A 26,691-nucleotide genomic window follows, 5' to 3' on the forward strand; every position below is an offset into this window, starting at 1 on the left:
AAGGATGAACTCACTTGACCTTCCCTTACACACCACATCATGGTAATCACGTGGAGCGTTACTGATCTGGAGAGTCATCCTTTTTTGTATATGCCTTTCAAGTTATTATTTAGAGTTTTGATTTATGATGTGTTTAGATCCCAGTCTCTTTACAACAGACTTCCATCTGTAACTGGAGTTAAGTGGGACACTACACAAACTGGATGGCCAGGCTTCTTCAGAAAGAACTCCACCCTGAGCACAAAGACCAGATGTTTATGCTAGAGTAAATGAGGACAAGGGGTCGGCATTGTGGATGGCAGGTTAGGCTGCCCACTGACATCCCATATGAGCCCTGCTGAAGTACCTGGAAAAGCACTAAATATGGCTCTAGTGCTTGGTCCTCTGCCACTCACGTGGAAGACCCCGATGGAGTTTCAGGCTCCTGGCTTGTGCCTGGCCCAGCCCCAATTATTGAGGCCATTTGGGGAGTGAACCAGCAGATAAAACATCTCTCTCTCTCTCTCTCTGCCTTTCAAATAAATAAATAGGGGCTGGCACTATGGCACTGAGGCTAAGCCTCAGCCTGTGGCATTAGCATCCCATATGGGTACCAGTTCATGTCCCAGCTGCTCCTCTTCCCATCCAGCTCTCTGTTATGGCCTGGGAAAGCAGAAGATGACCCAAGTCCTGGAGCCCCTGGAGCCACACGGGAGACCCAGAGGAAGCTCCTAGCTCCTGGCTTCAGATTGGCCCAGCTCCTGCCATTGCAGCCATCTGGAGAGTGAAGCAGCTGACAGAAGACCTTTCTCTCTGTCTCTCTTACTCTCTGGAACTCTACCTCTCAAATAAACAAATAAAAAAATCTTTAAAAAAAAAGATAAACTCTTGCTGGTACAAAGACAGACCGGTTAACAGCATCATGTCAGCCTTTAAGCACATCTGAGAAGGGACCAAAGAAAGAGGTGCCTTTCTCGGAAGGGAGGAGAGAACTTCCACTTTGACTATGGCCCTGTCTAAATACTGACAGTTTGTGGACTCTAAAGGTTTCGCTGGCCTTGGCAGCTCAGACAAGAGCCTCGGGTGATTACTGACATCATAAATAAGAGTATCAATTGTTAAATCAACAATAGGAGTCACTGTGCACTTGCTCCCCATGTAGACCTCTGTCCTTAATGAGTTGTACTATGAGAATTAACAGCAAAACTAGTCTTCAAACAGTACTTTATACTTTGTGTGCAAACTGTTGAAATCTTTACTTAGTATAGAGTTGATCTTCTGTATATAAATATAATTAAAATGAATCTTAATGAAGAATGGTATGGGAGAGGGAGTAGGAGGTGGGATGGCTGCAGGTGGGAGGGTAGGTATGGGGGGAAAAACCGCTATATTCCAAAAGCTGTACCTATGAAATTTATATTTATTAAATAAAAGCTTTCAAAAAATTAAATAAAAATTTTAAAAAGTAAAAAAGATAATAAATAAATAAACACTGCAGGATGCAGTGGCTACCGTCCCTGCCTTCATGGGGCTGGGAGTCTAGGGCAGGATTTCTTAACCTCAGGGCCAAGGCACTGCCGCTCCCTTGAGCCAGACAGCTCTCTGCTCCTGAGAGCTCCTGCACCGTCCTTGGCCTCCACTCCCGATGCTGGCCCAGGTGCGTGCTCCGCCTCAACTCCGACAGCCGCAGATGTCTCCAGATGTGGTGAAACGTCCCCTGCAGGGCCAGATGCCCTGGATGGGGAAGCTGCACTCTGCAAGACGAATGCAGGTTCCCGCGAGGGTTACACCTGCAGGGCCGACACCACACGCAGCAGCGGGAGAGGTGCACGGCGGTCAGAGGGGGATTTGACTATGGCCTTGGGCTCTGGGGAACACTCCCGTGTAGAAGGCTCCTCCGACTGTGAGAAGAGAGGAGAACGGGGTGGGTGTCAGAGGATAAATGACAGTCAGGCAGCAGGACTGCAGGAGGAAGGGCTGTGGGGCTGGAGAACGCCAGCAGGGGGAAGACAGGAGCAAGAGGGCGGGTGAGGGTCCAGGAGGGATACAGTAATGAGGCGTACTGCCGACCCCGCAGACCCGCGGAAGCACCGCGCTGCCCGCGCAAACGCCCCCTGCACAGCGACATCAGAATGTAACGGGAGGTTTCCCACGGACGCAATGACAGATCACGGACACTAGGTGGCGCCAGCCTACTTGTTTTAATGTCCCAACATGGACGTGGAGTTTCCCAAGACCACAGAGGGGAAAAATCTGGAAAAAGTCTACACCCCCATGTTTCCAAATACCAACAACGGACCAAGAGGATATACTTATTGGGAATCTTCTGATCCTCCCAATGATGCCCATGTCTGATTTCCTAGCCTCTTTTCTCACCTTCCACCGTGTTTGTATTTGGAGGTGAGCCACACTGGGACCCATTTCTGAGTGCCACATCCCTAACACATAGTGATCCCATCACCCACCTGCAGATGCAACCGTTCTTCTTATTTATTTTAAAAATGAAAATAGCTGGGATTGGAGGCAGTGCTGTGGCACAGCAGGTAAAGCAGAGGTCTGTGAAGACAGTACCCCCTGCTGGAGCAGTGCTTGGCGTCTGGATTGCTGTTTCTGATCCAACTTCCTGCTAATGTGCCCAGGAAGCAGCAGATGACGGCTCAAGGGCTAGGGTCCCTGACACCCACATGGGAGACCCGGATGGAATTCCTGGCTCCGGCCTGGCCCAGACCTAGCTATTGTGGCCATTTGGAGAATGAACCAGCAGATGGAAGATTCTCTCTCTCCCTCTCTCTTTATCTATCTCTCTGTGTCACTCTGATTTTCAATAAATAAATAAATTTGTTTAAAATGCTCAGTTTTTCTGTGCAGAATACGACAATTTTTAAAAATTTTATTTATTTGAGATAGTTACAGAGAGAAGGAGAGAGAGAGAGAGAGAGAGAGAGAGATGTTTTCCATCAGCTGGTTCACTCCTAAAATGCTGCAATGGTCGGAGCTGGGCCAATCTGAAGTCAGGAGTCATGAGCTTCCTCCGGGTCTCCCATGTGGTGCAGGGGTCCAAGCACTTGGGCCATCCTCCACTGCTTTCTCAGGCCATAGAAAAGAGTTGGATGGGAAGAGGAGCAGTTGGGACCAGCCCCATGTTAGTTAGTTAGATTCATGTTAGTTTTTAAAAACCCAAGAAGTACAAAAGACTAAGAAAGGAGGAAAAAAAAAAACACCGCAAATCCCAGTGCCTGGAGCGAAAATATTGTGAACATTCTGGGACGCCCACAGCCAGGGACCTAGGTCTCCATTCCCACGTCAGAGCCACGCATCCAGGGTGATGGACGCTGTCAGCAATGCCGGTGCTGCATTTTACTGAATAAATCATGCCCGTATTTCCTCATCAGTAAGTACAGCGTGCTATCGTTACTCTGAATGATGGCACCGTATCCCACTGCTTCTGCATGTGAGAAAACATTGAGTGAAGGGCCGGCGCCGTGGCTCAATAGGCTAATCCTCCACCTTGCGGCGCCGGCACACCGGGTTCTAGTCCCGGTCAGGGCGCCGGATTCTGTCCTGGTTGCCCCTCTTCCAGGCCAGCTCTCTGCTATGGCCAGGGAGTGCAGTGGAGGATGGCCCAGGTGCTTGGGCCCTGCACCCCATGGGAGACCAGGAAAAGCACCTGGCTCCTGGCTCCTGCCATCGGATCAGTGCGGTGCGCCGGCTGCAGCGGCGGCCATTGGAGGGTGAACCAACGGCAAAAGGAAGACCTTTCTCTCTCTGTCTCTCTATCTCACTGTCCACTCTGCCTGTCAAAAATAAAAAAAAATAAATAAATAAAAAAAAAAAAAAAAAAGAAAACATTGAGTGAGGCTCTCGGAGGAGCCAGAGGTCTTTCCCTTTAACGGGATCACCCGCCAGGAGGCAGATTCTCTAAGTGAGGGGCCCCTAAACAGCCCCGCTGGTCCCATATCACACATGGGAGGAGCCCCGGGCCAGGGCGCTGCTGCCCCGCCCATGGGGAGAGCGATTTGCCCTGAGATTTCTCTTCTGCCTTGCATCTCCCAGCCCCGTTGGTGGCGAGGGGTTTTCTGGGCACAGCAGGCCTGATGTGGAGGTGGCCTTTGCCCAATACAAGGAGGACGTGCGACAGAGGGTGGCAGATGTTTCCCGTGCAGGGTCAGCTCTGTAATGCTGCACGGTCCCTGTTAGCACAGCAGACGCTGCCTGTGAGCACACAACAGCACAGAACCTGTGCCAGGGAGTGACTGTGGTTCCTCCCTCCAAGGAGGCTGCTTATGGACAGCAACTTTCAACCTCAAATGATTTTCTTGTGCCACAAGATATTCTTTCCAGGTGGAGTTTGGCTTAGCGGCTAAGAGAACTAGGTCCCAACTTGCAGTACCTAGGTTCAAAACTTGGCTCCAGGCTCCAGCTTCCTGCTAATGCATACCCTGGGAGGTGGCAGAGATGGCTCAGTGGGTTCCTGGCATCCATGTGGGAGAACTGGATTACACTCCCAGCATCCTGCTTCTGCCTGGCCCAGCCCAATACAGCCCAGCCCCAGCTAGGGGAGGCTGGGAAGGGGACTTATAGGCATCTGGGGAGGGAACAGCAGCCGGGAGCACACCCCCCCCCCCAAACCCCACCCGTCTCTTTCTGTCGCTTAAATACTTTAAATACATTTAAAATCAAAAAAGATATTCTTTTGATTTTATTTCAACTATTCAAAAGTACAAGAACTATTCTTAGCTCTTTCTTGGCTATACAAAGTGTCAGTGGCTGAGTTTCGGCTCATGGACCAGAGGTTTGCTGATTCTAGACCTAGAAGACCAAGTGAGGCCAAACCTTTATTCAAAACACGTTTAGCAGCTGTGTTCGTGTTCTTGGCACCAGATTCCGCCCCTCAGCACAGCTGGCCGGGCTCACTCCTCCACACAGCTCAGATCAGCCCTGATCTACTACATGGAGTCACATTCCAGGCTCACCGATGACCGGTATTCATATGCTTCCCCCTCCAGACGTGAGCTCTGGGGGGGCTGGTGCCTGTTCTGCCTTGTCCGACACATGGCCGCAGGGTTGGCCACAGTGGCCAGCACACAGTGGGCTCTCGGTGAACCCCTGCTGAACAAGCAGCCCGTTGGATGCACAGAGAATTCCATCCGTAGTCTCTCTGCTGGCCCATGGCGCCTAGGTGACCCGATCTCTTTCCATGTTTCCAACCCCACAGCACTGGGGTTTCCTTCACGCTTCCCCATCATGGGCCAGCCCCCACCCCAGCCTCCTTAAAGGCCCAGCTTCACCGTCATGCAGCCCCCACTCCCCTCCTCAGGGTGCCTATCACACTGTGACCTCACCTCTGTCTACCTCTAGGTCCTGCCTCCAGCTGCTGTCACCACCTCTGGGGCAGGGCCCAAGCTCTTGGTCATGGAGAACCTTGGCAGAAAGATTTCACTGATGGAATGAAGAAAGGGACTCGGCTCTTTCATCAGACTACTGATGATGCTATAAAAATTCTATAAAAATCAGTGCCTTGTGATTCCTCTCTGGGGTCACCTTCCAAGTCTCCAGCTCTTTAACTCATACCTTCTCTCAACAGGAGTACCACTCAGCCTAGGGAGGCAACCGAAATCCCAGCATACCCTGCGGCTGGGGGGAGGGTGAGATGATCAGGCACCTATCAAAGACTGTGCAAATAAAGGCTGGCGTTGTAGCACAGTGAGCTAAGCTGCCACCTGCAATGCTGGAATCGCAAATCAGAGCACTGTCTCAAGTCCTGGCTGCTCTGGTTCTGATCCAGCTCCCTGCTACCGCATCCAGGAAGTCAGCAGAAGATGGTCCACACACCATCTTGCCTTGCCATACACATGGGAGACCTGGATGGAGCTCCTGGCTTAGGTCTGGCCCAACCCCAGCCTTTGTGACCATTTGAGGGAGTGAACCTATGGATAGAAGACCTCTCTCTCTCTCTCTCCTTCACTCTGCCTGTCAAATAAATAAACAATAAAATTCATGCAAAGAAGCAGGCAGGATGTTAGGTGTTGTGTTTCATGCTTCCAAGTTTCTATTTGCTTTTTAAGGGTCAGAAACCCTTATTTCACATAAACTCTCCCACAAAATCCAAATATAATACGGACAAAAGCAGCATGAAGGGGTTTTATGGACCTGGCGTAATAAAGAATGGACTTTGGCACCCGATGTATTTATCTCTGTGTTCCCATCTGTAAAATGGGTGACTGGGCTCTGCAGTATCTTCCCCACTGGGTTGGGATGAGGATTGCAGGGAACACGGAGGATAAAACAGAAGAGGTGGGCCTTGGGTCCACCAGGACACACAGGATCTCCTAGTGTCTAAAAATAGGATTTTATTTTTGCTCATCCATCTTTAAAACTGGGCCTGCACCAACCCTTGGCAGTGGACAGCAGGAGCAGCAGAACAATGCCCTCCTTGGGACAGGGGCCAGGTGCTCATGCTTCTCCTGTCCCCTCCCCCAACTCCCCATGGCCTTGACTGGCCTCCCTTCACACGCAGCTCATGGAAAACTCCTCTCAAGGCCAAGTGAGTTCTCCACCGGTCTAAAAGGAGCATGAGGGGCACCGCTGTGGACAACAAAAGGTGTCTACTGCTCGCACCTTTCCTTCCCTTGACAACAGCCCCTGCAAACCTGGCGTCATCCTCTCGCACAAACTCAAAGCCTTTTAGCCAATGTGGGAGGTGCCCCACCCTGCTCTCGGGACAAGTGTCCCCTGGGAGGTGTGCTGACCTCAGCCTTTCCCTCCCAGGGGTTTGATTCACGTCCCACCAGGGTCTGGTTGCTTTCCCAGGAAATCTAACACACGTGCGTTGCCTGCTCTGAGAATTTCCACCTCCTCCACCAAACCACCTCTCAGTAGGATCCCAGGCTTCATTAAGTAATGAAGAGGCTTCCAGCAAAGCACCCAAGGTCCTCTGATTCTACATCAATGTCAAGGATATGAAGGGTAGGTCTCCCCTCCCCCAGAGGCTCTTCCTTCCAAGCCTTAGATAAACAAAGGTGCTGCATTCCAGCTGCCCTCCAAGTGCCTTTACTATTCAGCTTCCGCCCAGCACCTGCCCCAGCCAACGCAAGGAGGCAACTGTCAATCAGGAGGCAGGAGCTTTGATGCAGGTGCACTGCTTTGCAGTCTTTCGTCTACAGAAGTGCAACACTGCCTCTCAGGGCACCTGCATCACTGGGCAGGGTCTAGGGACCCGCTTGACCCAAGCCAGCCTTCTCCCATGGGGCAATGTGGCCCCTGCTGGGAAACAGAGAGCAGGAAGTTGCCTCCCCTTGAAGTCAATGGGAACACATGGAGCGGGACACAATCCTGGGCTTTGCCTCAATAGCGTAAATGCCCACCATGTCCTTACGCTTGGGCTCAGCTCAAGAACACCTGAATATGGATTCCTTTAGGGGAAATTTCCAAAGAAATGGTCTCAGGGAAGAATTCCTCTTTCGGAAGGACTCCACCCAAGAAGCCCAGGTTAGCACCAAGTCCCCAGAGCACACCACCTGGGTCTTTCGAACTTGAATCCTGGTGCTCCTGGGGGCCTCTCCTCCACCACCACCAGGCACTCAGAAAACGCAAACTGCACTGCGGAAGGTGCTAGAACTGGGAACGATGGAACCACTGCAGAAGCCCAGCCCTGCCATTTCCGAAAGCTACAACATCCAAATAGCACATGGTGGGCTGGTGCCAGCTGCCAAACACATGCTGGGGGCCTGGCTCCGGGCAGGCATCTCAGCTCATCCACACACACACAGGCATGGCAGTGGGCACAGTTACAGAGGAGGACACGGGGGTCCAGGGAGACTGGAGCAGAGGAGGGATTCAGAACCGGGACCAGGTCTGACGCCGAACCAGAGGCAGGGGCCTGCAGTGAGACAGTCACATGATCTCTCTCTCTCTCTTTCTCTCTCTCTCTCTGATACTTTTATTATATTTGAAAGAGTTACAGAGAGAGGTAGAACCAGAGAGAGTGGTCTTTCATCTGCTGGTTCACTCCCCAAATGGCTGCAATGGCTGGAGCTGAGCTGATCCAAAGCCAGGAGCCAGGAGCTTCTTCCAGGTCCAGGGGTCCAAGCACTTGGGCCATCTTCTACTGCTTTCCCAGGCCACAGCAGAGAACTGGATGGGAAGTGGAGCAGCCGGGACTCGAACCTGTGCCCATATGGGATACCAGTGGGTGCTGGAGGCCAGGGCTTTAACCCGCTATGCCACAGCACCCGCCCCACGTGTGTTCTCTTCACCCATACTCCTGCCTCCAACCCCGCTTTTCTGCATGAGAGACCACGATACAGAAGTCAGGGTGGCAACTCAAAATGTCTAAAAGACAAAAAGCGCCCCACACAGGGGTGATGCCTCACTACTTCCGCTACCCAGCGGCAGCCTCCGCAGCAGGTTAACAACAGCTCCAGCAACAAGTACAAGCTGCCCTGCCCCTCACCCCTGCTTCTCTGCTCTCCATGCCAAATGAGAGCGCGGGGCTTCTTGCCAGCATCCAGAGCAGCCCCCAGCTCCCTCAAGGCCTCTGCAACTGGACACAGCCCAGTGAGCTCTCTTCCTCCGTCAGACACACACGCTCAACTCCGGGTCCCGCATGCCATCAAGATCTTTCCTCTGTACTGTTATTTCAATAAGCCCAGGGGCCAGGGTGAGTGCCTTTCACACAAGGCACTGCGGACTCCATCACCACCCTGGCTTCAGAGAACGAGCTCTGAGGGGGGCCCTCAGTCACTGACTGTGCGGTCAGACAGCTCCAATTCTGGAAATCCAGTTGTGCGGTCTTGCATATGGCTTGGATACGAGCTTCCAGGAGGAATCCATAAAATGTACAAATGCTCACTGAAATGCACTATAAGACGGGCGCATACGGAATGCCAGCATCCCATATGGGTGCCAGTTCCTGTCTCGGCTGCTCCTCTTCCAATCCAGCTCCCTGGGATACTGGCCTGGGAAAAGCAGCAGAAGACGGCCCAAGTGTTTGGGTCTCCTGTTACCCATGTGGGAGACCTGGATGAAGCTCCTGGCTCCTGGCTTCAACCTAGCTCAGCTCTCCTTGTTGTGGCCATCTGGGGAGTGAACCAGCAGATGGAAGGTATCTCTCTCTCTCTAACTCTTGACATTCAAATAAACAAATAAATAACTTTTTTTTTTTAAAGAAGAAGAGCTATTGTTAAATATTTATTGAGGATTTACTATATGCCAGGCCCTTGACCAGAGATAAAGGCAAACCCAGGCTGACAAGGTCCCTGACCTCCTGGGGATAACATCCCAGGAGGGAATAGACATCAATCATTTACCTTAGTGGCTCTGGTGAGAATTCAAAGAAGCCTCAGGAGTTGGATGGAAAAAAAAAGCACATTTTTATTTTCACTAATATCTGACTAAAACGTGGCATTCCTTACATCATGAATGTTGGCAACAAACGGCAAAGGGGCTGGCAGGACTTGTGTGACATCATCGACAGAAACCGTAGATGAATTCCCACTGGACTGCAGCGGATGCCAATAATTCTCTATTTCCTTTTGTTCATCATTATTTCAACATTACCGTGGTTAGCTCTTTGTATTTAATGCCTCCACTAAGAAGCAGATAAATTAGTATAGGCTGAGCATCCCTTATTTAAAAATCCAAAGTGTGATTTTTTTTTCTTTGAGAGGCAGATAGAGGGAAAGTTACTTCCCATTGCTCATTGACTTCCCAAATCCCCTTGATGGCCAAGGCTGTGCTGGGCTGAAGTCAGGAGTCAATAAGTAAATAGGGGTTTCCCAGGCAGGTGGCGGGGACCCAACTACTTGAACCATCACCCCTGCCTCCTAGGGTCCGTATTAGCAGGAAGCTGGAGTCTGGAGCAGAGCTGGGTAGCAAACCCAGGTACTCTGATGTGGAACACGGGCATTTTAACCAAGGTCTTACTTGGCATCTTTAAGTGCTAGGCTAACTGCCTGTCACCAAAATCTGAAATTGTCAGGGCCTAAAAGATACTGGAAAAATTTCCGATTCGGGAGCCTTTTGGATTTGAGGTTAGGGATGCTCAACTGGTAAAGAATGTGCCAATATCCCAAAATCTGAACAACTCTGCCCCCTGGAACTTCAGGTAAGGGACACTCAACCTGTGTATCTCAACTAAAATTTGTTGGATAATATCAGGATAACTGGCTTCTTTTGTAATCTACTGTACTTTATTTTTCGCAATAAAACTATCAATATGAAGTCAATGGGATTCATTACAAGGCTAACAGGGCAGGAGGAACCTATGGCACCAAAATGGTCTAATACTCCTACTAGCCTTAAGCCATATTAAATTGTATGCTTTTAAGGAAAATGTTAGGGTTCTGTATAAAGGTTTAATAAGGGACCTTGATCTCGATTTGGGCAGTTTTTTTAGGGAAGACTCACTGAGCAGAGTGATGTTTAAATGAAATCTAAACAAGGAGCAAGAAGGAACGAGCCTCGGATGTGTCGGACAGAGAAAAGGGCATGTGCAAAGGCCCCGGGATGGGAAAACTGGAGAGAAAGTTGGCACAGCTGGGGAGCAGAGAATAAGCAGTAGCAAGGCCCAAGAGCAGGTGTCAGGGGCAGTCACTGCTGAGCGGGGCTCCTCCACAGGCTGACTCCAGGGGCCTGGCTTTGTTGCACTGCTGCTTCTGCTGGTGGGGGAGATCCAAGCTCTGCCAGGCACCAGGACAACCACTTTCAAGGATGAAATCCAGGTGTCTGAAAACAATGAAACCTGCAACATGGGGATTTTTTTTCCTATACCACCTGATACCATCTCCTCCACTCTCACGAACATTCCTGAATTAAGAGTTCAGCTCCTCAGCCCATAAGTGAGTATCAGATGGCAGAGTTGAAAACTGTTTACTGTACGTGCACCATGTACCTAACAGAGCTACACTCCAGGGAAACAACAGCCATGACAGATGGCATCGGGAGAGGCAGGTGCAGAAATTCTATTCTCCAGACCTCTGAGCACGCAATTTTGACTTTCTTACATTATGCAATTCCTGACCCTTCCTACCTCTGTGAAGTTGTTTTTTTTTTTTTTTTTTTTTTTTTTTTTTTTTCCCCACATGACAGCACTCTTCCCCTGAGAGCTAAAGGCCACAGGAGAGTCCATGTCCTACCCAGGAAGACACACTGTTCATCTGGGCGCTGAGGGAGGTGGTCAAGTTCACAGTGATGCATCTTCCCAGCTCCACCTGGTCACAGCTGCATCTTGGACACTGTGGGGAAGGCTGGATCCATGTACCCACAGCCCTTCCTTCCCTTCCAGTTTTAAGACTCCGATTCCCTGCCAAGAGAGCAGACTAGCCCCAGCCCACTCTGAGCTCAGCATCTTTTCTGTGTGGTGCCTCTCATTTTCCCCCATCTCCCGCTGCACAGCTCTCGCCAGGGGCTCCAACAGAGGAGCTATGTCAAGAGCGCAGGCTGCAGGTGCAGGGTGGGCAAGCACGGAGTCCCCTTCCATTGTAGCAGAGCCCCCTACTTCCCACTGCTGAGATGGGGTCTCAGGAATAGCTGGGTCACCTAGGGCAGAGCCCTTAGCAAGGCGGCACTAATATCTAAACACCATCCTTGGTCTCTGAGCCTATGACTTTTCTCTAAGTGATTCTAACAGCTACGTCAAGAAATCAGCCAGTGACCCACACACCTAGGGTTTAGCCAGGCTTTCATGATTCTAGATGATTAAGATTCAATTGGTTAAGGTACCCTGATCTGTTTTCCATTTGATCCTTAAAATAACCTATCTCTTTGAAGTAAGTATGACCAAAGTTTGCTACCCTGTGTGCTTCAAACAAGTACTCCGGTTCCTGCCCGACATTTACCTGAATATCTTTGAATCTCTGCTTTTTCCTTGCCGCCTGCTGTGCTCAGTTCTGGCTGAGGCGGCGTGGACGGCAGGATGCGCCCCACTATTCAGATTCCAACACCATTTCAACTCCCAGTGGGGCATATCAACCAAACGGTCATTGGGTAAGGATGACCCTTCATGTATGGAATTAGGGTCTCTTGCACCTGCCCCTCAGAGAGCCCCCACAGAGCTTGGTCAAAGAGGCCAAAGAAAGAAACTGGGTGATGGAGCCTGCCAGCACATAGAGATCAGGCTACAAACAGCGCACCCTAGTGGCCTCAGTTGGAAATCACCAGTTTAGCACCAAAAGGGACTTGGCAGCCTCTAACTATGGTGGCAGGAGCATGCGCTTTGCAGCTGGCAGGTGAAAATGGGTAGATGGAAGTGGTCAACAGGCTCCTCACTCAGAAGGCTCCTATCTCCTGGGGGAGCCCTTCCTGGTGCCAGTCCAAAGGCCTGCAAACCACAAGGCTCTGATGAACCCCAACAGGGCCTCATATCCAACAGCCAGCCAGTGCCATCTCCACACTGCATTTGAAATGTGCCAGGCAAGACACTCATTTCAGCCCACGCCCGTGCTTGGGAATCATAAAACTAGACGACAGGCCATGCAGGAGTGAAGCCAGCAGCCTTGCTGACCACAGGCTGGGCTGGGGAGGACAGCGGTGCAGAATTCAACACGACTCCCCACGTTGGACCCCTCACGGTGGTTCTCTGACCGTCACGTCTGGGGGCACAGGGAGGCAGAGACTGTTTCTCATGCCGCGAAAAAGCCAGGGTTCAGTCCAAACTCCCAGACAGACATGGGAAGGACAACCTCAGCCAACCCATGTTTGTTTGAGGCTAACTGGTTGGAAGATAAACGGTCTGGCTTTCAACTAGGTTCCTAACCCTGGCTCCCAGGAGATGCACGCAAACATCTCAGAGGCCCACGCTGCAATGGGTGGTGAACAGCAGCTAGGGAGAAAGGAGGAGTGTGCTACTCAGGGAGGACAGATGCTGTGGGGCTGTCTTCATTTCCAGGCTGTATTCACAAGCACCACAGTGCCCACACAAGCAAACCCAATTACAGAGAAGATGTTTCCAGGGAGCAAAGAAAAGCAGGAGCCGTAGGAGGGTTGCTAAGTTGGCCTTGAAGATCAAACCCTGCCTACCTGCCTGAAGACAGAGGGGATTCAGTAATTAGGTAATATTTATAGAGTGTGAAAACGTTGGACAACCCCTGCGTATGGTGCCAAGATCAGCCCAAGAGCTCCTAAGGCCTGGTGGCAGGGCTGCCTGGCTACATCCCGACATCAGTACCTTCCCCATTAAATGACACCATTCTTTGCCTTGGGCTTTTCCTTGGGACAGAGAGGAAAGCCCTCTGTCCATGACTGTTTTAAAAATTACTGTTTCTACTGCAGGTGGCTCTTAGTCAAAGTGGAAGATGGCTTCACAAACCCCAGGAGGCATGGGATGTCAGGTACTGGGTGTGGCATGGAATCCTATTCTATAGGCCTGACTATGCTCCCCCAGAGTGTACCAGCCTGGGCTGGACTGTAAATGCCTCAGCAGTGCCGATTCTTGTGGCAAAGATATTTTATTCCTGGGTAACAAGTATGAATTAGCTTAATCTTCCCTTCCTTCCTTCCTTCCTATTCTCCCTCCCTCCCCCTATCCTCCTAACCTCACATGCATCCACCCACCTAACCATCCATCCCTCCCTCCATCCTCCTAGCCTCTCATCCAACCATGCATCCATCCACCCACCTAACCTACCTACCTTCCTTCCTTCCTTCCTTCCTTCCTCCCTCCCTCCCTCCCTCCCTCCCTCCTTTCTTCCTTCCTCTCATCCATCCACACATCTATCTAAGCACCTAGCCATGCATGCACACACCCACTCATCCTCTCATCCCGTCTAAAACTTACTAAGGAGTCAACAGTGATCTTCATTTCCTCTTTCCAAAATAAAAGAGAACAATCTTACCCGCAAGGAGCTGATGGAGCAAAAATATTCCAACTGGGAAAAGTGCTCTCCAGGAAAGGTGCTGCTACCCCGACACAACTACTGGGCCAAGGCAGTCAGGGGAGGGAGCAGTCTGCTGGGACTGGAGGACTGAAGCAGCGGATGCCCAGGGAAGTGACATACAGCATGGGGGTGGGGAAGGAGGCAGGGCTTAAACTGTGGACCATGTTAAGGCATGTGGATTTCACTGGAAAGGTTTTGTTTCTTGTTCTTCTTCTTCTAAGATTTTTTTTTATTTGAAAGACAGAGTTACAGAGAGGGGAGAGAGGGGAGAGAGAGAGAGACCGAGCACTTCCACCTGCTGGTTCACTCTTCAAATGGTGGCAATGTCCAGGGCTGGGCCGATCTGAAACCAGGATCTGGGAGCTTCGTTTGGGTGTCTTGTGGGTACAAGGACCCACACACTTGGGCCATCCATCACAGCTTTCCCAGGTGCACTAGCGGGAACCTGGATTGGAAGTGGAGCAGCCAGGACCTGAACTGGCACCCACATGGGATGCCTGCATCACAGGTGGCAGCTTTAACCACTACGCCACTATGCCAGCCCCTGGAAAGGTTTCTTATGTCTACCAGGAAGCATGGCCCCCTTATTCTGATATGTGACCTCCAAAGATAAGATCACATAGAAAAGGTGGGCCTGAGCACTCAAAACAGCCATCACTGTCCCAGAAAGTACGACTGTTTGTGGAGTATGCACCATGTCTCTGACCATGTACTATCTGTTCCATAGCTTGTCTCACTTAAAAGGCCATAGGCCAGGGAGGGATGTGCATAATTATTCTATTTTAGAGACAAGGGAACAGCGGCATAGATGTTAACAAGGTCATAGTGGAGTAAGTGGGTGGCCTAGGCATTGAGTGCAGGTTTGCTTGACCTCCAAGTCGATATTCTAACACTGCTTTGGCTCATCATTCATTGAATGACTGTGCACCTATTATGTGCTCTGTACTACTGCAGGCCTTGCTGATTCAAGGATACACAAGATCCTCTGCTGGGGCCAGCGCTGTGGCGCAGCGCATTAACACCCTGGCCTGAAGCGCCGGCAACCCACAAGGGCGCCAGTTTGAGACCCAGCTGTTCCTCTTCTGATCCAGCTCTCTGTTATGGCCTGGGAAAGGAGTGGGGCCGATGGCCCAAGTCCTTGAGCCCCTGCACCCGTGTGCGAGACCCGGAATTAGCTCCTGACTCCTGGCTTTGGATCGGTGCAGCTCCGGCCCTTGGAGTTAACTGGGGAGTGAACCATTGGATGGAGGACTTCTCTCTCTCTCTTTCTGCCTCTCCTCTCTCTGTGTAACTCTGACTTTCAAATAAAATAAATAAATCTTTTTTGAAAAAAAAAAGATCCTCTGCAGAGAAGGCCTCAAGTTCCAGATCAAGTGGGTGCACCAGTCCTCCCAGGGACTGACCCCATGGTCAAGGCTGCAACAGGCTGCTCCTTGAGCACCTAAGAGAATCTGCCCAAACAGATGAAGCCAAGCAGATAAAGGCTGAGTCCAGTGATTCCTTTTAGGCAGGTAAGAGTTCCTGATACAGTTCATTCAGGGAAGCAGTAGTCTAACTGTTGTATTCAAGCTACCCAATCACTCTGCAACAGAGAGGTAGGGTGGGCATTTGCTGTAGCAGTAAAGATGACCCTTGGGAAGCCTGTGTCTCATATTGCAGCACATTGGATACAGCACTGCCTCTGCTTCTGATCCAACTTCCTGCTAATGTGCACCTTGGGAGGCACCTGTTCACACCTGTTTTCACACTGCACATCTGTGCTGAAAATCCCCCCGAAGGCCTCCCCTGCTGTAAAAGCACACCCTCAACTTGTTATCTGTTCTTGCTAAGTCTCAGGCAGACTTGACCCTGGCCCACCCAGCCAGTCTTTTTCTTTCCCTTTGTTTATCTTACTCCAAGCTAGCTCCCATGCCCCAGGGCCTTTGCAAATAATCTTCTTCCCCAGGTCTCTGCAGAGAGGGCTCCTATCACCACCTGCCCATCCAAGGAAGACCCTCCCCGACTCCCCAACTCCAGCCCTCTTAGCACACAAATTACCTTCATTTCCTTCCGAACAACACTGAAGCCTTATCTTTGGTGAACTTGTTTATTTACTTCTCTTCTCTGGAATGTAAACTCCATGACAGATCCATCTCCCTTGTTCACCCTTGTTTTCAACACCTAGAATCTGTTCACAGGAGATGCTCAACAAACTTCTGACAAATGAAAAGTGAAGTTGTTCCAAAGCTTAAATAGAACATGGATGAATGGAAGAAACTACCATGGCATCTGGCACCCAAAAAAGCTTGTGGTGGCTTTTTAAACCATATGTGCTTGGGGCACAGCTCCTGGAGTCGATAAGCTTCTCAAGGGCAGGCGAAGACATCTGAGACATGACAAGCCACATACTGCATACAAAAGCCGAAGCAACATCATGAATGCTCGCTGTGGTTTGTCTCTACCAAAACTCATGCTGAGGCCTGCTCTGCAGGACAACAGGCTGAGTAATGGCAGGAGCTCTAAGAGGTAACTGGGTCGTGGGGGCCTTCACCCTCATGAAGGGATTCAAGCAGTTCCACGAGAATGGACCAGTTCTTAGAAAGCGGGTCAACCATGTCCCTCTCTCTGTACACCCATATTTGCTGGCATTTCTGCCATGCATGAAGCAGCAGGAGGCCCTCACCAGAAGCCAACAGGTGCCAGTGCCTTCCCAGCCTCCAGAAATTTGGGGTAAACATATCTCTTTTCTTTACACCCAGTCTCAGGGACTGTGTGAGAGCAACAGAAAATGGACCAAGATGATATTCTATTAAAAGCCTACAAAACATCAACTTCATCACAATCAACCAGTGCTCCAAAGGCGCTTCCTAAAATCTGTGTTTTCCTGGTCACCTTCCTGTGAAAGTTTCTGCACTAACAACGTAACTTTTTGGAAGAGTGTCTGGGAGGGCAACTGCCTACAAAGAATTAAGTGTCATATCAGAGCTTCTTTTAATAAGATAAAGTAATTCAAGCTCATTAATCTACTGAGTAGAAATGATTAAACTGAAAATAGAACAACATTAATATTTTCTCCAAAAATAGCAGAAAACCATGATTTCAATGTCAAATTCTTTTCGAAAGCAATCCGAGATCTACTTCTTTGTTTGCTAATTTAGGTGGAAAAAGTGATGTTCTTACTCAATGTCTTCTGATTTAAAATATGCTAGATATTTAAGCATTCTCACACAGTGGCGTATGTCCTTTAAAACTGCCTTGAACTGAAACAGGAAGCAATCTTTAGCATTGAAAATGGAGCTGAGAAACAGACCCCATCCATCAAGAGAAGCAGAAGCCATTCCCCAAAAATCAGGTCACAGGCATGGAGACTGCAGGGTACACAGGCAGCCCATGTCCTCTCAGTTTCCTCTGCTTTTATGACATTATACAGTGTCACTTTAATTAAGCCATCAAATCAAATTATCAGATCAAGTGGTTTTGATTCCACTGCGATTTGAACAGGTTTTGTTAAATTAATAAACCATATGTTTCATGTTGTTGGAAGGGAAGTTATTTTTCTCTGTTCCCTGTTCCAAAAGTCTTCACAATAGACAGTATTCAGCACTTAATCATGGAGTGCTCTTCCTTGTGCCCGGGATGTGTTACAGCATAACTGAAATGACAGCCCATTAAATCCTAAAGTCTGTCCAAGTTATTTACTGACAAAAGGCAGAGCGGTGAATTGGATGTCCCTTGAATGATCCACCAAGCCTAAATATTGTTTCCATTTACTGGAACTAAAGCTTTCTGTTTTTTATGGATGAGACCCCTTGTAAGTCTTCCCTCAGCAACAGAACAGTATGAAGATCCCTTCCCCACCCTACCCTCCTTTCCTTTTGTGTTTTACATCTCCATGCTCTGTGCTTGGCTCTCAGAGGCTGGATTCCTTTTCTCCTTTCCAGTACATCCAATCGCCCTGACAGAAGGCAGGGTGAGGAGCACTGAGTCAGGCACCCACCGGAGCACTGCTGTAGTTCATTCATGATCACAGTCAGAGGAACAGGGAGGCGGGGCCATACTCAATCAAGTGAGGCCCTGGTTACGTCTGTGTTGTGAATGATGACCAGGCATTGGCATGAATTGGTCAGGGGTTGGTTAGCAAGTTAATAAATCACAGGTTAGTCCTAGGTCCTGCAGTACAATGGAATGCTGGGACCAACCCATTCACAGTCATGGCCATTATCACCTTTAACACAGAAAATAATTACCTTAAAACTAGCCTAGGCTTTCTCCATCTTGGCTTTAGACATCCCTTAAAGCAGGGTCAATAAATCATGGTTTCCAGGCCACATTAGGTCTGCCACCTGTTTCTGTAAATGAACTTTTACTGGAAGACGTTTTCTAAATCCATTCATTTTCATACTGTCTGTGGCTGCCTTCATGCTACAACGGCAGAGTAGAATAGTCGTTACAGAAACCACCTGGCCCGCCAAGCCACAAAGATTTACTATCTGGCGCTTAACCAGAAAAGTTTAATGACTCTTGTATTACATAATTAATTTATTCTTCTTTCTTTTGTGACAATAGCCCAATAGATACACAAAACATCAACAGCTCTCCTGGGCGTTGAGATCCTCCAATAATGATCAGATAGAGAAAGCTAATCAATCAGGCTTTGTTCTTTCAGAATTACTTGCAGATTATGGAATACAACCTTTGTCTTCTAAAAGCCTTTCTTCCGAGCAGACTGCAGACACGCAAAAGATTCTTCCACAACATTGGCTGCCTGCCGCTTATAGCTCTGAGGTCAATAGCCTAAGCCATTCAGACTGTCTGATGACTGTTAGCATCTATGACTGGCTTTTGGCTTGGAGCACTACTGAATTACCTAAGTTTTCTTGGGGGAAAGGAAGGAGTATATTGAAACACAAATAGGAACACTCTTAGTTATGAGCGAAACAGAATGAAAATTGCAAAGAGAAGCTACTTCATATCATTAGGATGGATAAAATAAAAGAGATGCATAATAACAAGTGTCGGTGAGGATGTGGAGAAACCAGAACCGTTGTGTACTGTGGGTGGGAACGTAAACTGGCGCTATTGCTTTCAAAGAGCTTGGCATTTCCTGAAAACTGTAACCGCAGAGAGGTACCATATGACTCGGCAATTCTACTCCCAGGCTTATATTTAAAAGAAAACATATATCCATAAAAATATCTGAACATGAATGCTCAGAGCAGCATCATTCATAACAGCCAAAAAGTGAAGAAAAACTGCCTATAAATTGATAAATGGAGAAATAAAATATGGTATATCCACACAGTGCTGTATTATTTGGTCATAACATGGAATGAACTTTAGATATATGCACCAGCACAGATGGATATTGAACATATTATGCAAAGTGAAGGAAACTATAGACAAAAAACCACCTATTATATGATCCATTTATATGAAATGTCCAGAACAGACCAATCTACAGAGATTAAATATCCATTCATGGTTGCCTGTAAGTAGAGAGGAAGAGACAGAAAATTATGAGTGAGTGTTAATGGGTACGAATTTCCTTTCTGGGGTGATGAAAATGTTATTGGAAGTATGCAGTGGTGACAGCAGCACAATTTTGTGAATATACTAAAAACCAGTGATGTGTATGCTTAAACAGAGTGAACTTTACGGTATGAGAATTATATCTCAATAAAACTGCTATTAGAAAAATGCATAGGGATACTATTCCGCAATAAAAAGGAATGACCTACTGATACATGCAGTGCATGGATAAATCCAAAGATCCTAACAGCAAATGAAAGACAAAGCAGATTAGAGGCTGCCTGGGGCTGAGGGCACAAGAAAGAGTTGACTGTCAATGGGCATCTCTGTGGTGATGAAACTGGTAATGACTGCACGACTATCAACTTAACAAAAATTGTTAAGTTGTCCATTTACAATAGTTGAATTTTATGTTATGTAAATTATACCTTAGAACATAAGGCTGTGAAAACAGGAAGCTGTCCTGCCTTGTAGGCAGAAGTGTAAGAGGTTATTTATGTACACTCACTCTGGGAAACTCACTGGTAATATCTAAGCAAGCCTGAAAGTGTGAGGTTCAGAAAGTCAGTGGAAAAAGGAATTCACCACTAAGTTGGCATAGGCATTTGGCCTAGCAGTTAAGATCCTAGTTAAGACACCTGCTCTCATATTGGAGTGCCTGGGTTTGATGCCTGCATCCGGCTCCTGACTCTAGCTTCCTGCAAAGGCAGACGGTGGGAGCTCTGCATATACTACATGCATATTTACACGTAGTATACATGTATACAGTAGTATACATGTAGTAGACACTCTCACAGTATGTTGAAGGATTCAGGAAATATACTGACAACACAGGCTGTTTCAAACTTTAAACCAAAGGCGATTAGGGAAAAGCAAACATGGTGAGGGGCTCCACCTATGCAGCTGTCTATCTATCATATATATTTTATTAGATGTCTGTCATCTATCCAACTACTTGAGCTATCATTGCTGCCTCCCATGGTCTAAATAGGCAGGAGTCTAGAGTCAGGATCAGAGCTGGGAACTGAACCCAGGCACTCTGATATGGGATACCGAAACCTTAACTCCTAGGCTGTACAACCAATCCTAGTGAGGACTTTGGGTCCTCCTTACCTGCCTGAAGACAGAGCCTGCAAAAGAAACTCAATTTTCATGAATTCCCTCTCTGGGAAGTTCACCAACCAGTAAGATTAACTTGGATCACAGGAGACAAGAGTAGATGTTTTCACCATGTCAGCCCAACTCTGTCACATGCATCACCTATTCTTCAGAGGATCCACTCATCTTTTCTCCAAATCAGTTACTTCCCACTAAGTCACTAACTCCCCTCATTTATCCCCTACGAAGAGGATATATGAACTTCTAGATCTCTGAGTATCATATACTCACTTTTCTTTCATGTGATACTCTTGTGTACATAATAAAACTCAAACAACTTTCCCCCTGTTAATCTGTCTGCCAGTTGTTTATTTTTCAGACTCAGTGATCAGATCCTCACAGAGGATTAGTGAAAATTTTCACTATTCTACAATATTAAAAACACAGATTTGGGCCAGTTGGTGGTGTAGTGGGTGAAGCCACTGCTTTGATATGGGATGCAATATCAAAGCACTGCTTTGAATCCTGGCTATCCTGCTTCCAATCCAGTTCCCTGCTAGAGGGCCTTGGAAAGAAGCAGAAGATAGCTCAAGTACTTTGGGATCCTGCCACTCACCTGAGTGGGTGTTCCAGGTTCCGTATGGAGTTCCAGGTTCCTGGCTTTGGCCTGGTCTAGCCCCTTCTGTTAGTGGCCATTTGAAGAGTGAAACAGTGGATAGAAGATCTCTCTCTTTCACTTTGCCTTCCAAATAAAGACACATACACGCACACGCAAACGCGCACACACACAGAGCAGGCGTTAACATGTCCATGTGCCACATTGGCTTCAGTTCCTCACTCTGGCTATAGACTCCAGGTTCTTGCTAATGTAAACCCTGGTAAGTAGCAGCACTGGGTCAAGTAATTGCATTGTGCTTCTGGCTCCCCACTTCAGCCATCACAGGCATTTTGAAAGTGAACCAGTGAATGGGAGCTCTTTCCCTTTCTCACTAGCTCTTACTTTCTTTGTCTCTAAAACAAAAATGAAAAAAGACAAGTAGGGCTGCATCTATATATATATGTCAGAGTCTGCTTCTAGGAACATCAGGAAACTTGCTAATGTTCCCACATCTTAAAAGTCAGCACTGGGGGAAAACGACCTAAGTGTAGAATTACAAAACAAAATCCCTACTTTACACCTTATACAAAAGTCAGCTCCATATGGATCAAGGACCTAAATCTATGACCTGGTACAATCAAATTACTAGGGGAAACTCTGCAAGATGTTGGTTTAGGCAAAGACTACTTGGAAAAGACCCCAGAGCCACAAGCAATAAAGATAAAACCAAACAAATTGGATTACATCAAGCTAAGAAGCTTCGGCACTGCAAAGGAAGCACTCAACAAAGTGAAGAGGCAATCAACAAAATGAGAGAAAATATTTGCAAACTATGCAACTGATAAAGGATTAATATCCAGGATCTACAAAGAACTCAAGAAACTTATCAACAACAAAACAAACAATCCAGTTAAGACATGGGTAAAGGGCATGAACAGGTAATTCGCAAAGGATGAAATACAAATGGCCAACAGACACATGAAAAAATGCTCAGGATCACTAGTCATCAGAAAAATGGAAATAAAAACCACAATTATGTATCATCTCACTCCAGTTAGCATGGCTATCATCCAAAAATCAAAAAATAATAAATGCTGGTGAGGATGCAGGAGAAAAGGTACTGTAATGCAGTGTTATTGGAAATGTAAACTAGTGCAACCATTATGGAAGACAGTATGAAGATTCCTCAGAGATCTGAAAACAGATCTGTCATATGACCCAGCTATCCCACTCTTGAGAATTTACACAAACGAAATATTATCAGCAATCAGCACATGAGTTACTTGTACCCCTATATTTAATGCAGCTCAATTCACAATAGCTAAGATATGGAATTAACCCAGATGTCCATTAACTGATGACTGGATAAAGAAAATATCTTATATATACACTATTGAATAGCACCTCAGCCATAAAAAGAATGAAGTCCTGTCTTTTGCAACAAAATTGATGCAACTGGAAACCATTATGCTTAGTGAAATAAGCCAGTCTCAAAAAGACAACTATCATATATTTTTTCTGACATGTGGTAGTTAATATAGAATACCAAAAAAATCTATAAAAACGAAATAGTCATTTTAGGATATGATTGCTGTGTTCAGCTCTTCTGTGTATACCCCTGTGGAACTGTGGTCTTCCTACTTCTTACTTGTTGAATATTATGACTAGAGGCAAATTAAGCCTGTGAATATGGGGTGGATTGAAATTATATATTTGCAAAAACTGATGAAGAGAGGGAAGGGAGGAAGATTGAGGATGGGGAGAACAGGGAGAGAGGAAAGTGTGGTTTTCTTCTTGGAAATGCACCTATAGAATGCATAAAATCTGTTTTCTTTATATTGATGCAACATTTTAGAAAATAAATGCATTATCATCATTATCATTATTATTAATGATAGAGAAAATGCTTCTTTGAAGCAAAACAAATACATAAGACATAAAAAAAGAGTCAGCACTGGACACTGTGATAACTGGGCCAACCTCATGAAATGAAGAAGTGATTACCCATATGAAGGACGGATCCCTAACTCTGGTCAAATTCAGAGTCTGCTCAGTGCAAGATCTTGCCCACTTTGACAATTTAATGCAACAAAAACCATTATCTGTTCCAACTTTCTCAGATAATAAAGGCCATATATTTCCTCTACACAGCTGATGTATCTATCACGTGCTCAGCCCATTTTTCAAGAAAGAGCTTCTCACTGTCATAATCTCAGCAATTCTGAGCTACCAAGTCTTATGCTTACCTGTGATATAAATTCCTCACCCTCACATGCCCTCCACATCCCACCTCGCATAAAATAGTCCACCCCATGCTCCTTGCTTTTTCCCAAGCAAGTTCTCTTGAGAGAAAGCCCCTGAGTTTTGTTATTTATTTTTAGCTAGGTTAAGAATATTAGTTCAGGTGAGGCCTTCTGTGCTAGCCCAACCCGAGATATTTTATAGGTTTGTGAGTTGCTAATTCTCCCACTGTTCTCAATGAATGTTGCCTTGGAAAAGGTGTCAGACCCAAATAACTTGGATCTCAAGTGTTTCTACAGAGAACGTGGCCAAACGACCTTCTACTCAGTGTTCTCCAACAGAATCACAGACGGGAAGGAAATGACCACATCCTCAAACTCCCTTTCCTCTTCCTTCAGCACCTTTTTGGATCCTTGAGCCCGGAAAAATGGGCTCCCTCTTATTACATAGCACGTCAATGCAGCTGACTGATGGAATATAACCTCATTCTTCAAGTAGCCAAAACATTCCTGGGGCAGTAAATTGGCCCTTTTTGATGGGGCTGGAGCAAAGGTCCTATAGAAAGGAAGCCTTCCCATAGAATTCTGAACACAAAAATAATAGCCTACTTCCAGTGTAGACAAGTAACACAATCTCTTTCCATTTTACCCAAGCTGAGTTTTGAAGAAGGAACATCCCTGATTGGGAAATAACCATCTCTTGGCACCCTAAGGAGATTCCTTGTTTCTCCTTCCTCCCTTTCAAGGGCTAGAGCCTGGACCAACCTCAATTCTCCAGACGTTGTCTGAGCTCCGTGCCACAACCATGACAAATCCCAGAGCTCCACACCAGGACGCGCGTAAGGACAGAATGAGACTTTCTAGTTTGCTGGGAGAGAAATACATCTTCCTTTCATATGAGAAAATAGAAGCAGAAAAGATCAAGATGCCTGAAAACGGTGAATTCATGTTTATCAGATAGGAATTAAAGCTTTCAATAACAGGTGACAAATGCGAGTGATTTCCATGGGGGTGGGGGTCTGGAGTAGGAGCTCCCAGCTATGTACAGTGCAACTCCAAATCATCACCACGCGTGACTTCAGACATAACCTACCAACCTCAGCAGGGAGAGTTACAGAGCAAGGCACTTTGCCTTGAGCTCTCTTAGGCATTGCTAGTTAGTTTTGAAGTTATAGAGGGAATGACTGATCTGGTACTAGTGAAAAGGGCAATTCTGAACATTTCTATTTCCTCCTAGCTAGTCCCATGACTGCCTCAATTTGTAATCCAGACAGGTTTCTTTCAGCAGAGAAACATATGCTCTTAACACCAAGTTCCAATTCTTGGCTGGCTTTGAACTGCCTTTCATTTAAAGTGATTTCCGATAAGGCATCTTGCTTCGGGCCAGGGCATTTAATCCAAGAATACCTTTAGAGGCTTCGGTCCCCAGGGGGTTGTCGAGGAAGTCTGCCATGTCATGGTTCCAGGCGTCCCGGACTGCGGACTTGGACACCACCCTGTCGTGGAGACCCTGCTGTGGTCGAAAGTTGTTTCTCAGATATTCCACCGACTTCACGTGGTCCTGCTGCTCCGTGGTGAAGATGGAATAAAAAGCTTCGAGCTGGACAGAGAACCAGAGAGAGGGGAAGAAAACAAAAGCAGGTCCATTAGCAAAGCTGCGGGGTTCCAGGCAGACAGGGGTGTATGCGATAAAAGCACAAAAATGGGAGGAAGTGCCCGATGCTGATGCCAAGGCTGATCCAGCCAGCAGGACGCGAGGGTGCCTGCTGCCATCACTGCCAACGTGCTTATCTAGCTGCGACTTCTGTCCAGCCAGCGAAGTAGGAAAACACTTCATGTGTACGGAGAGCTGAGTCTCAGGCGAGAGCTCCTCTCTCAGTGCTGGGCCTCCACCCCAGGCCCTGCAGTATTAGGGGAAGGAGCAGAGAGTCAGGGTAGGGCTGGGCTGAAGCTCCCTCCTGGTGCAGATGTTAGGAAGAATGCTGCCTACTGCATGGAAGGAACTATCAGTGGTCCTAATGTTTGAGCTACGACGATAACTCCTCCCTGCCTTGGTGTGGATTCTAGCTCCATCCCTCGCCCTCCTGACTCTGTGACCCTGAGGAAGCCACTTAATTCCTCCTCAGTAAAATGTGATCCTCATGACAAGATCTACCCAACAGGAGTTTTGTCTACACTCAACACTGACAAAATACTTAACTTACACACACTGCTGGAAACAGTTCCTAGCACAAAATAAAATTTTAGTGATTAAGTTCTTATTTAACAAGCACTGCGTCTGATAGTCTAAGGATCAAGCTCAGCAAAGGCTAAGTGCTCAATGCATGGACAAATGAAACTGCCCAAGTTCAACATTTAACAGATGGGTGATCACGGACAAACTTCTCAAGCTTTCTGTAACTCAAGTTTCTTCTCCTGGAAAACATGTCATAGTAGCACCTCTCTCACAAAGCTGTTGAAAGGATTAAAATTAAATTATGTAGCAAGCAGTAAACTCGCAGTAAAGATTAACAGCTACCACCATTATTAATATTATTAAGGAAGATCTTCCACAACAATTGCTGACCAGGGGGCTAGTATGGTGGCACAGTGAGTTGAGCTGCCACCTTCTACGTAGGCATCCCAGTTTAAGTCTTAACCTCTCCTCTTCTTTCCCAGATAATGTGCCCAGGAAAACAGCAGAAGATGGCTCATGGGCTTGAGTGCCTGCCATCCACATGGGTCAGCTACAGCTGTTGTGGTCATTTGGGGAGTGAACCACTGGATGGAGGACTTTCTCTCTCTCTCTCTCTCTCTCTCCAACTCTGCCTTTCAAAGAAACAAATCTTTTTCCAAATTGCTGACTAAACATTGCAGAAATGCAGAGGAAATAAAAAAATCTAACATAAGATCATCCTTGTACTACCAAAAGAGATTCTTTGGGGGGAATTTCCTTGTTCTAATCTTTAAAAAATTTATACTTGAGGGACTCTAGGGTACCAAAGAAATGGGTTGTAATTTAACTGCCCAATGGGCTGGCGCTGCAGCTCACTAGGCTAATCCTCCGCCTTGCGGCGCCAGCACACCAGGTTCTAGTCCCGGTCGGGGCGCCAGATTCTGTCCCGGTTGCCCCTCTTCCAGGCCAGCTCTCTGCTGTGGCCAGGGAGTACAGTGGAGGATGGCCCAGGTGCTTGGGCCCTGCACCCCATGGGAGACCAGGAGAAGCACCTGGCTCCTGCCTTCGGATCAGCGTGATGCGCCCACCGCGGTGGCCACTGGAGGGTGAACCAACGGCAAAGGAAGACCTTTCTCTCTATCTCTCTCACTGTCCACTCTGCCTGTCCAACAAACAAAAAATTTAACTGCCATTGCCAAAAAATACTAACTCTTGGAGGTAGGGGACAAACTGGAACAA

General features: G+C 47.5%; 1 protein-coding gene across 5 annotated transcripts in view; it reads right to left on the reverse strand.

Annotated features, from left to right (window-relative positions):
- PTPRG (protein tyrosine phosphatase receptor type G) overlaps positions 1-26,691 on the reverse strand; it is a 778,020-nt gene that overhangs the window by 113,048 nt on the left and 638,281 nt on the right. For all 5 annotated transcript variants that reach the window (XM_051852247.3, XM_008260863.5, XM_008260864.5 and 2 more), the window contains exon 8: positions 24,705-24,897. In XM_051852247.3, coding sequence (XP_051708207.1) covers positions 24,705-24,897 — 193 coding nt within the window. The remainder of the gene's footprint in view (positions 1-24,704; positions 24,898-26,691) is intronic.

The sequence above is a fragment of the Oryctolagus cuniculus genome, chromosome 10 (genome assembly GCF_051225735.1).
Source record: "Oryctolagus cuniculus isolate XC-2025 breed Fujian yellow rabbit chromosome 10, ASM5122573v1, whole genome shotgun sequence".
Taxonomy (NCBI): Eukaryota; Metazoa; Chordata; class Mammalia; order Lagomorpha; family Leporidae; genus Oryctolagus; species Oryctolagus cuniculus.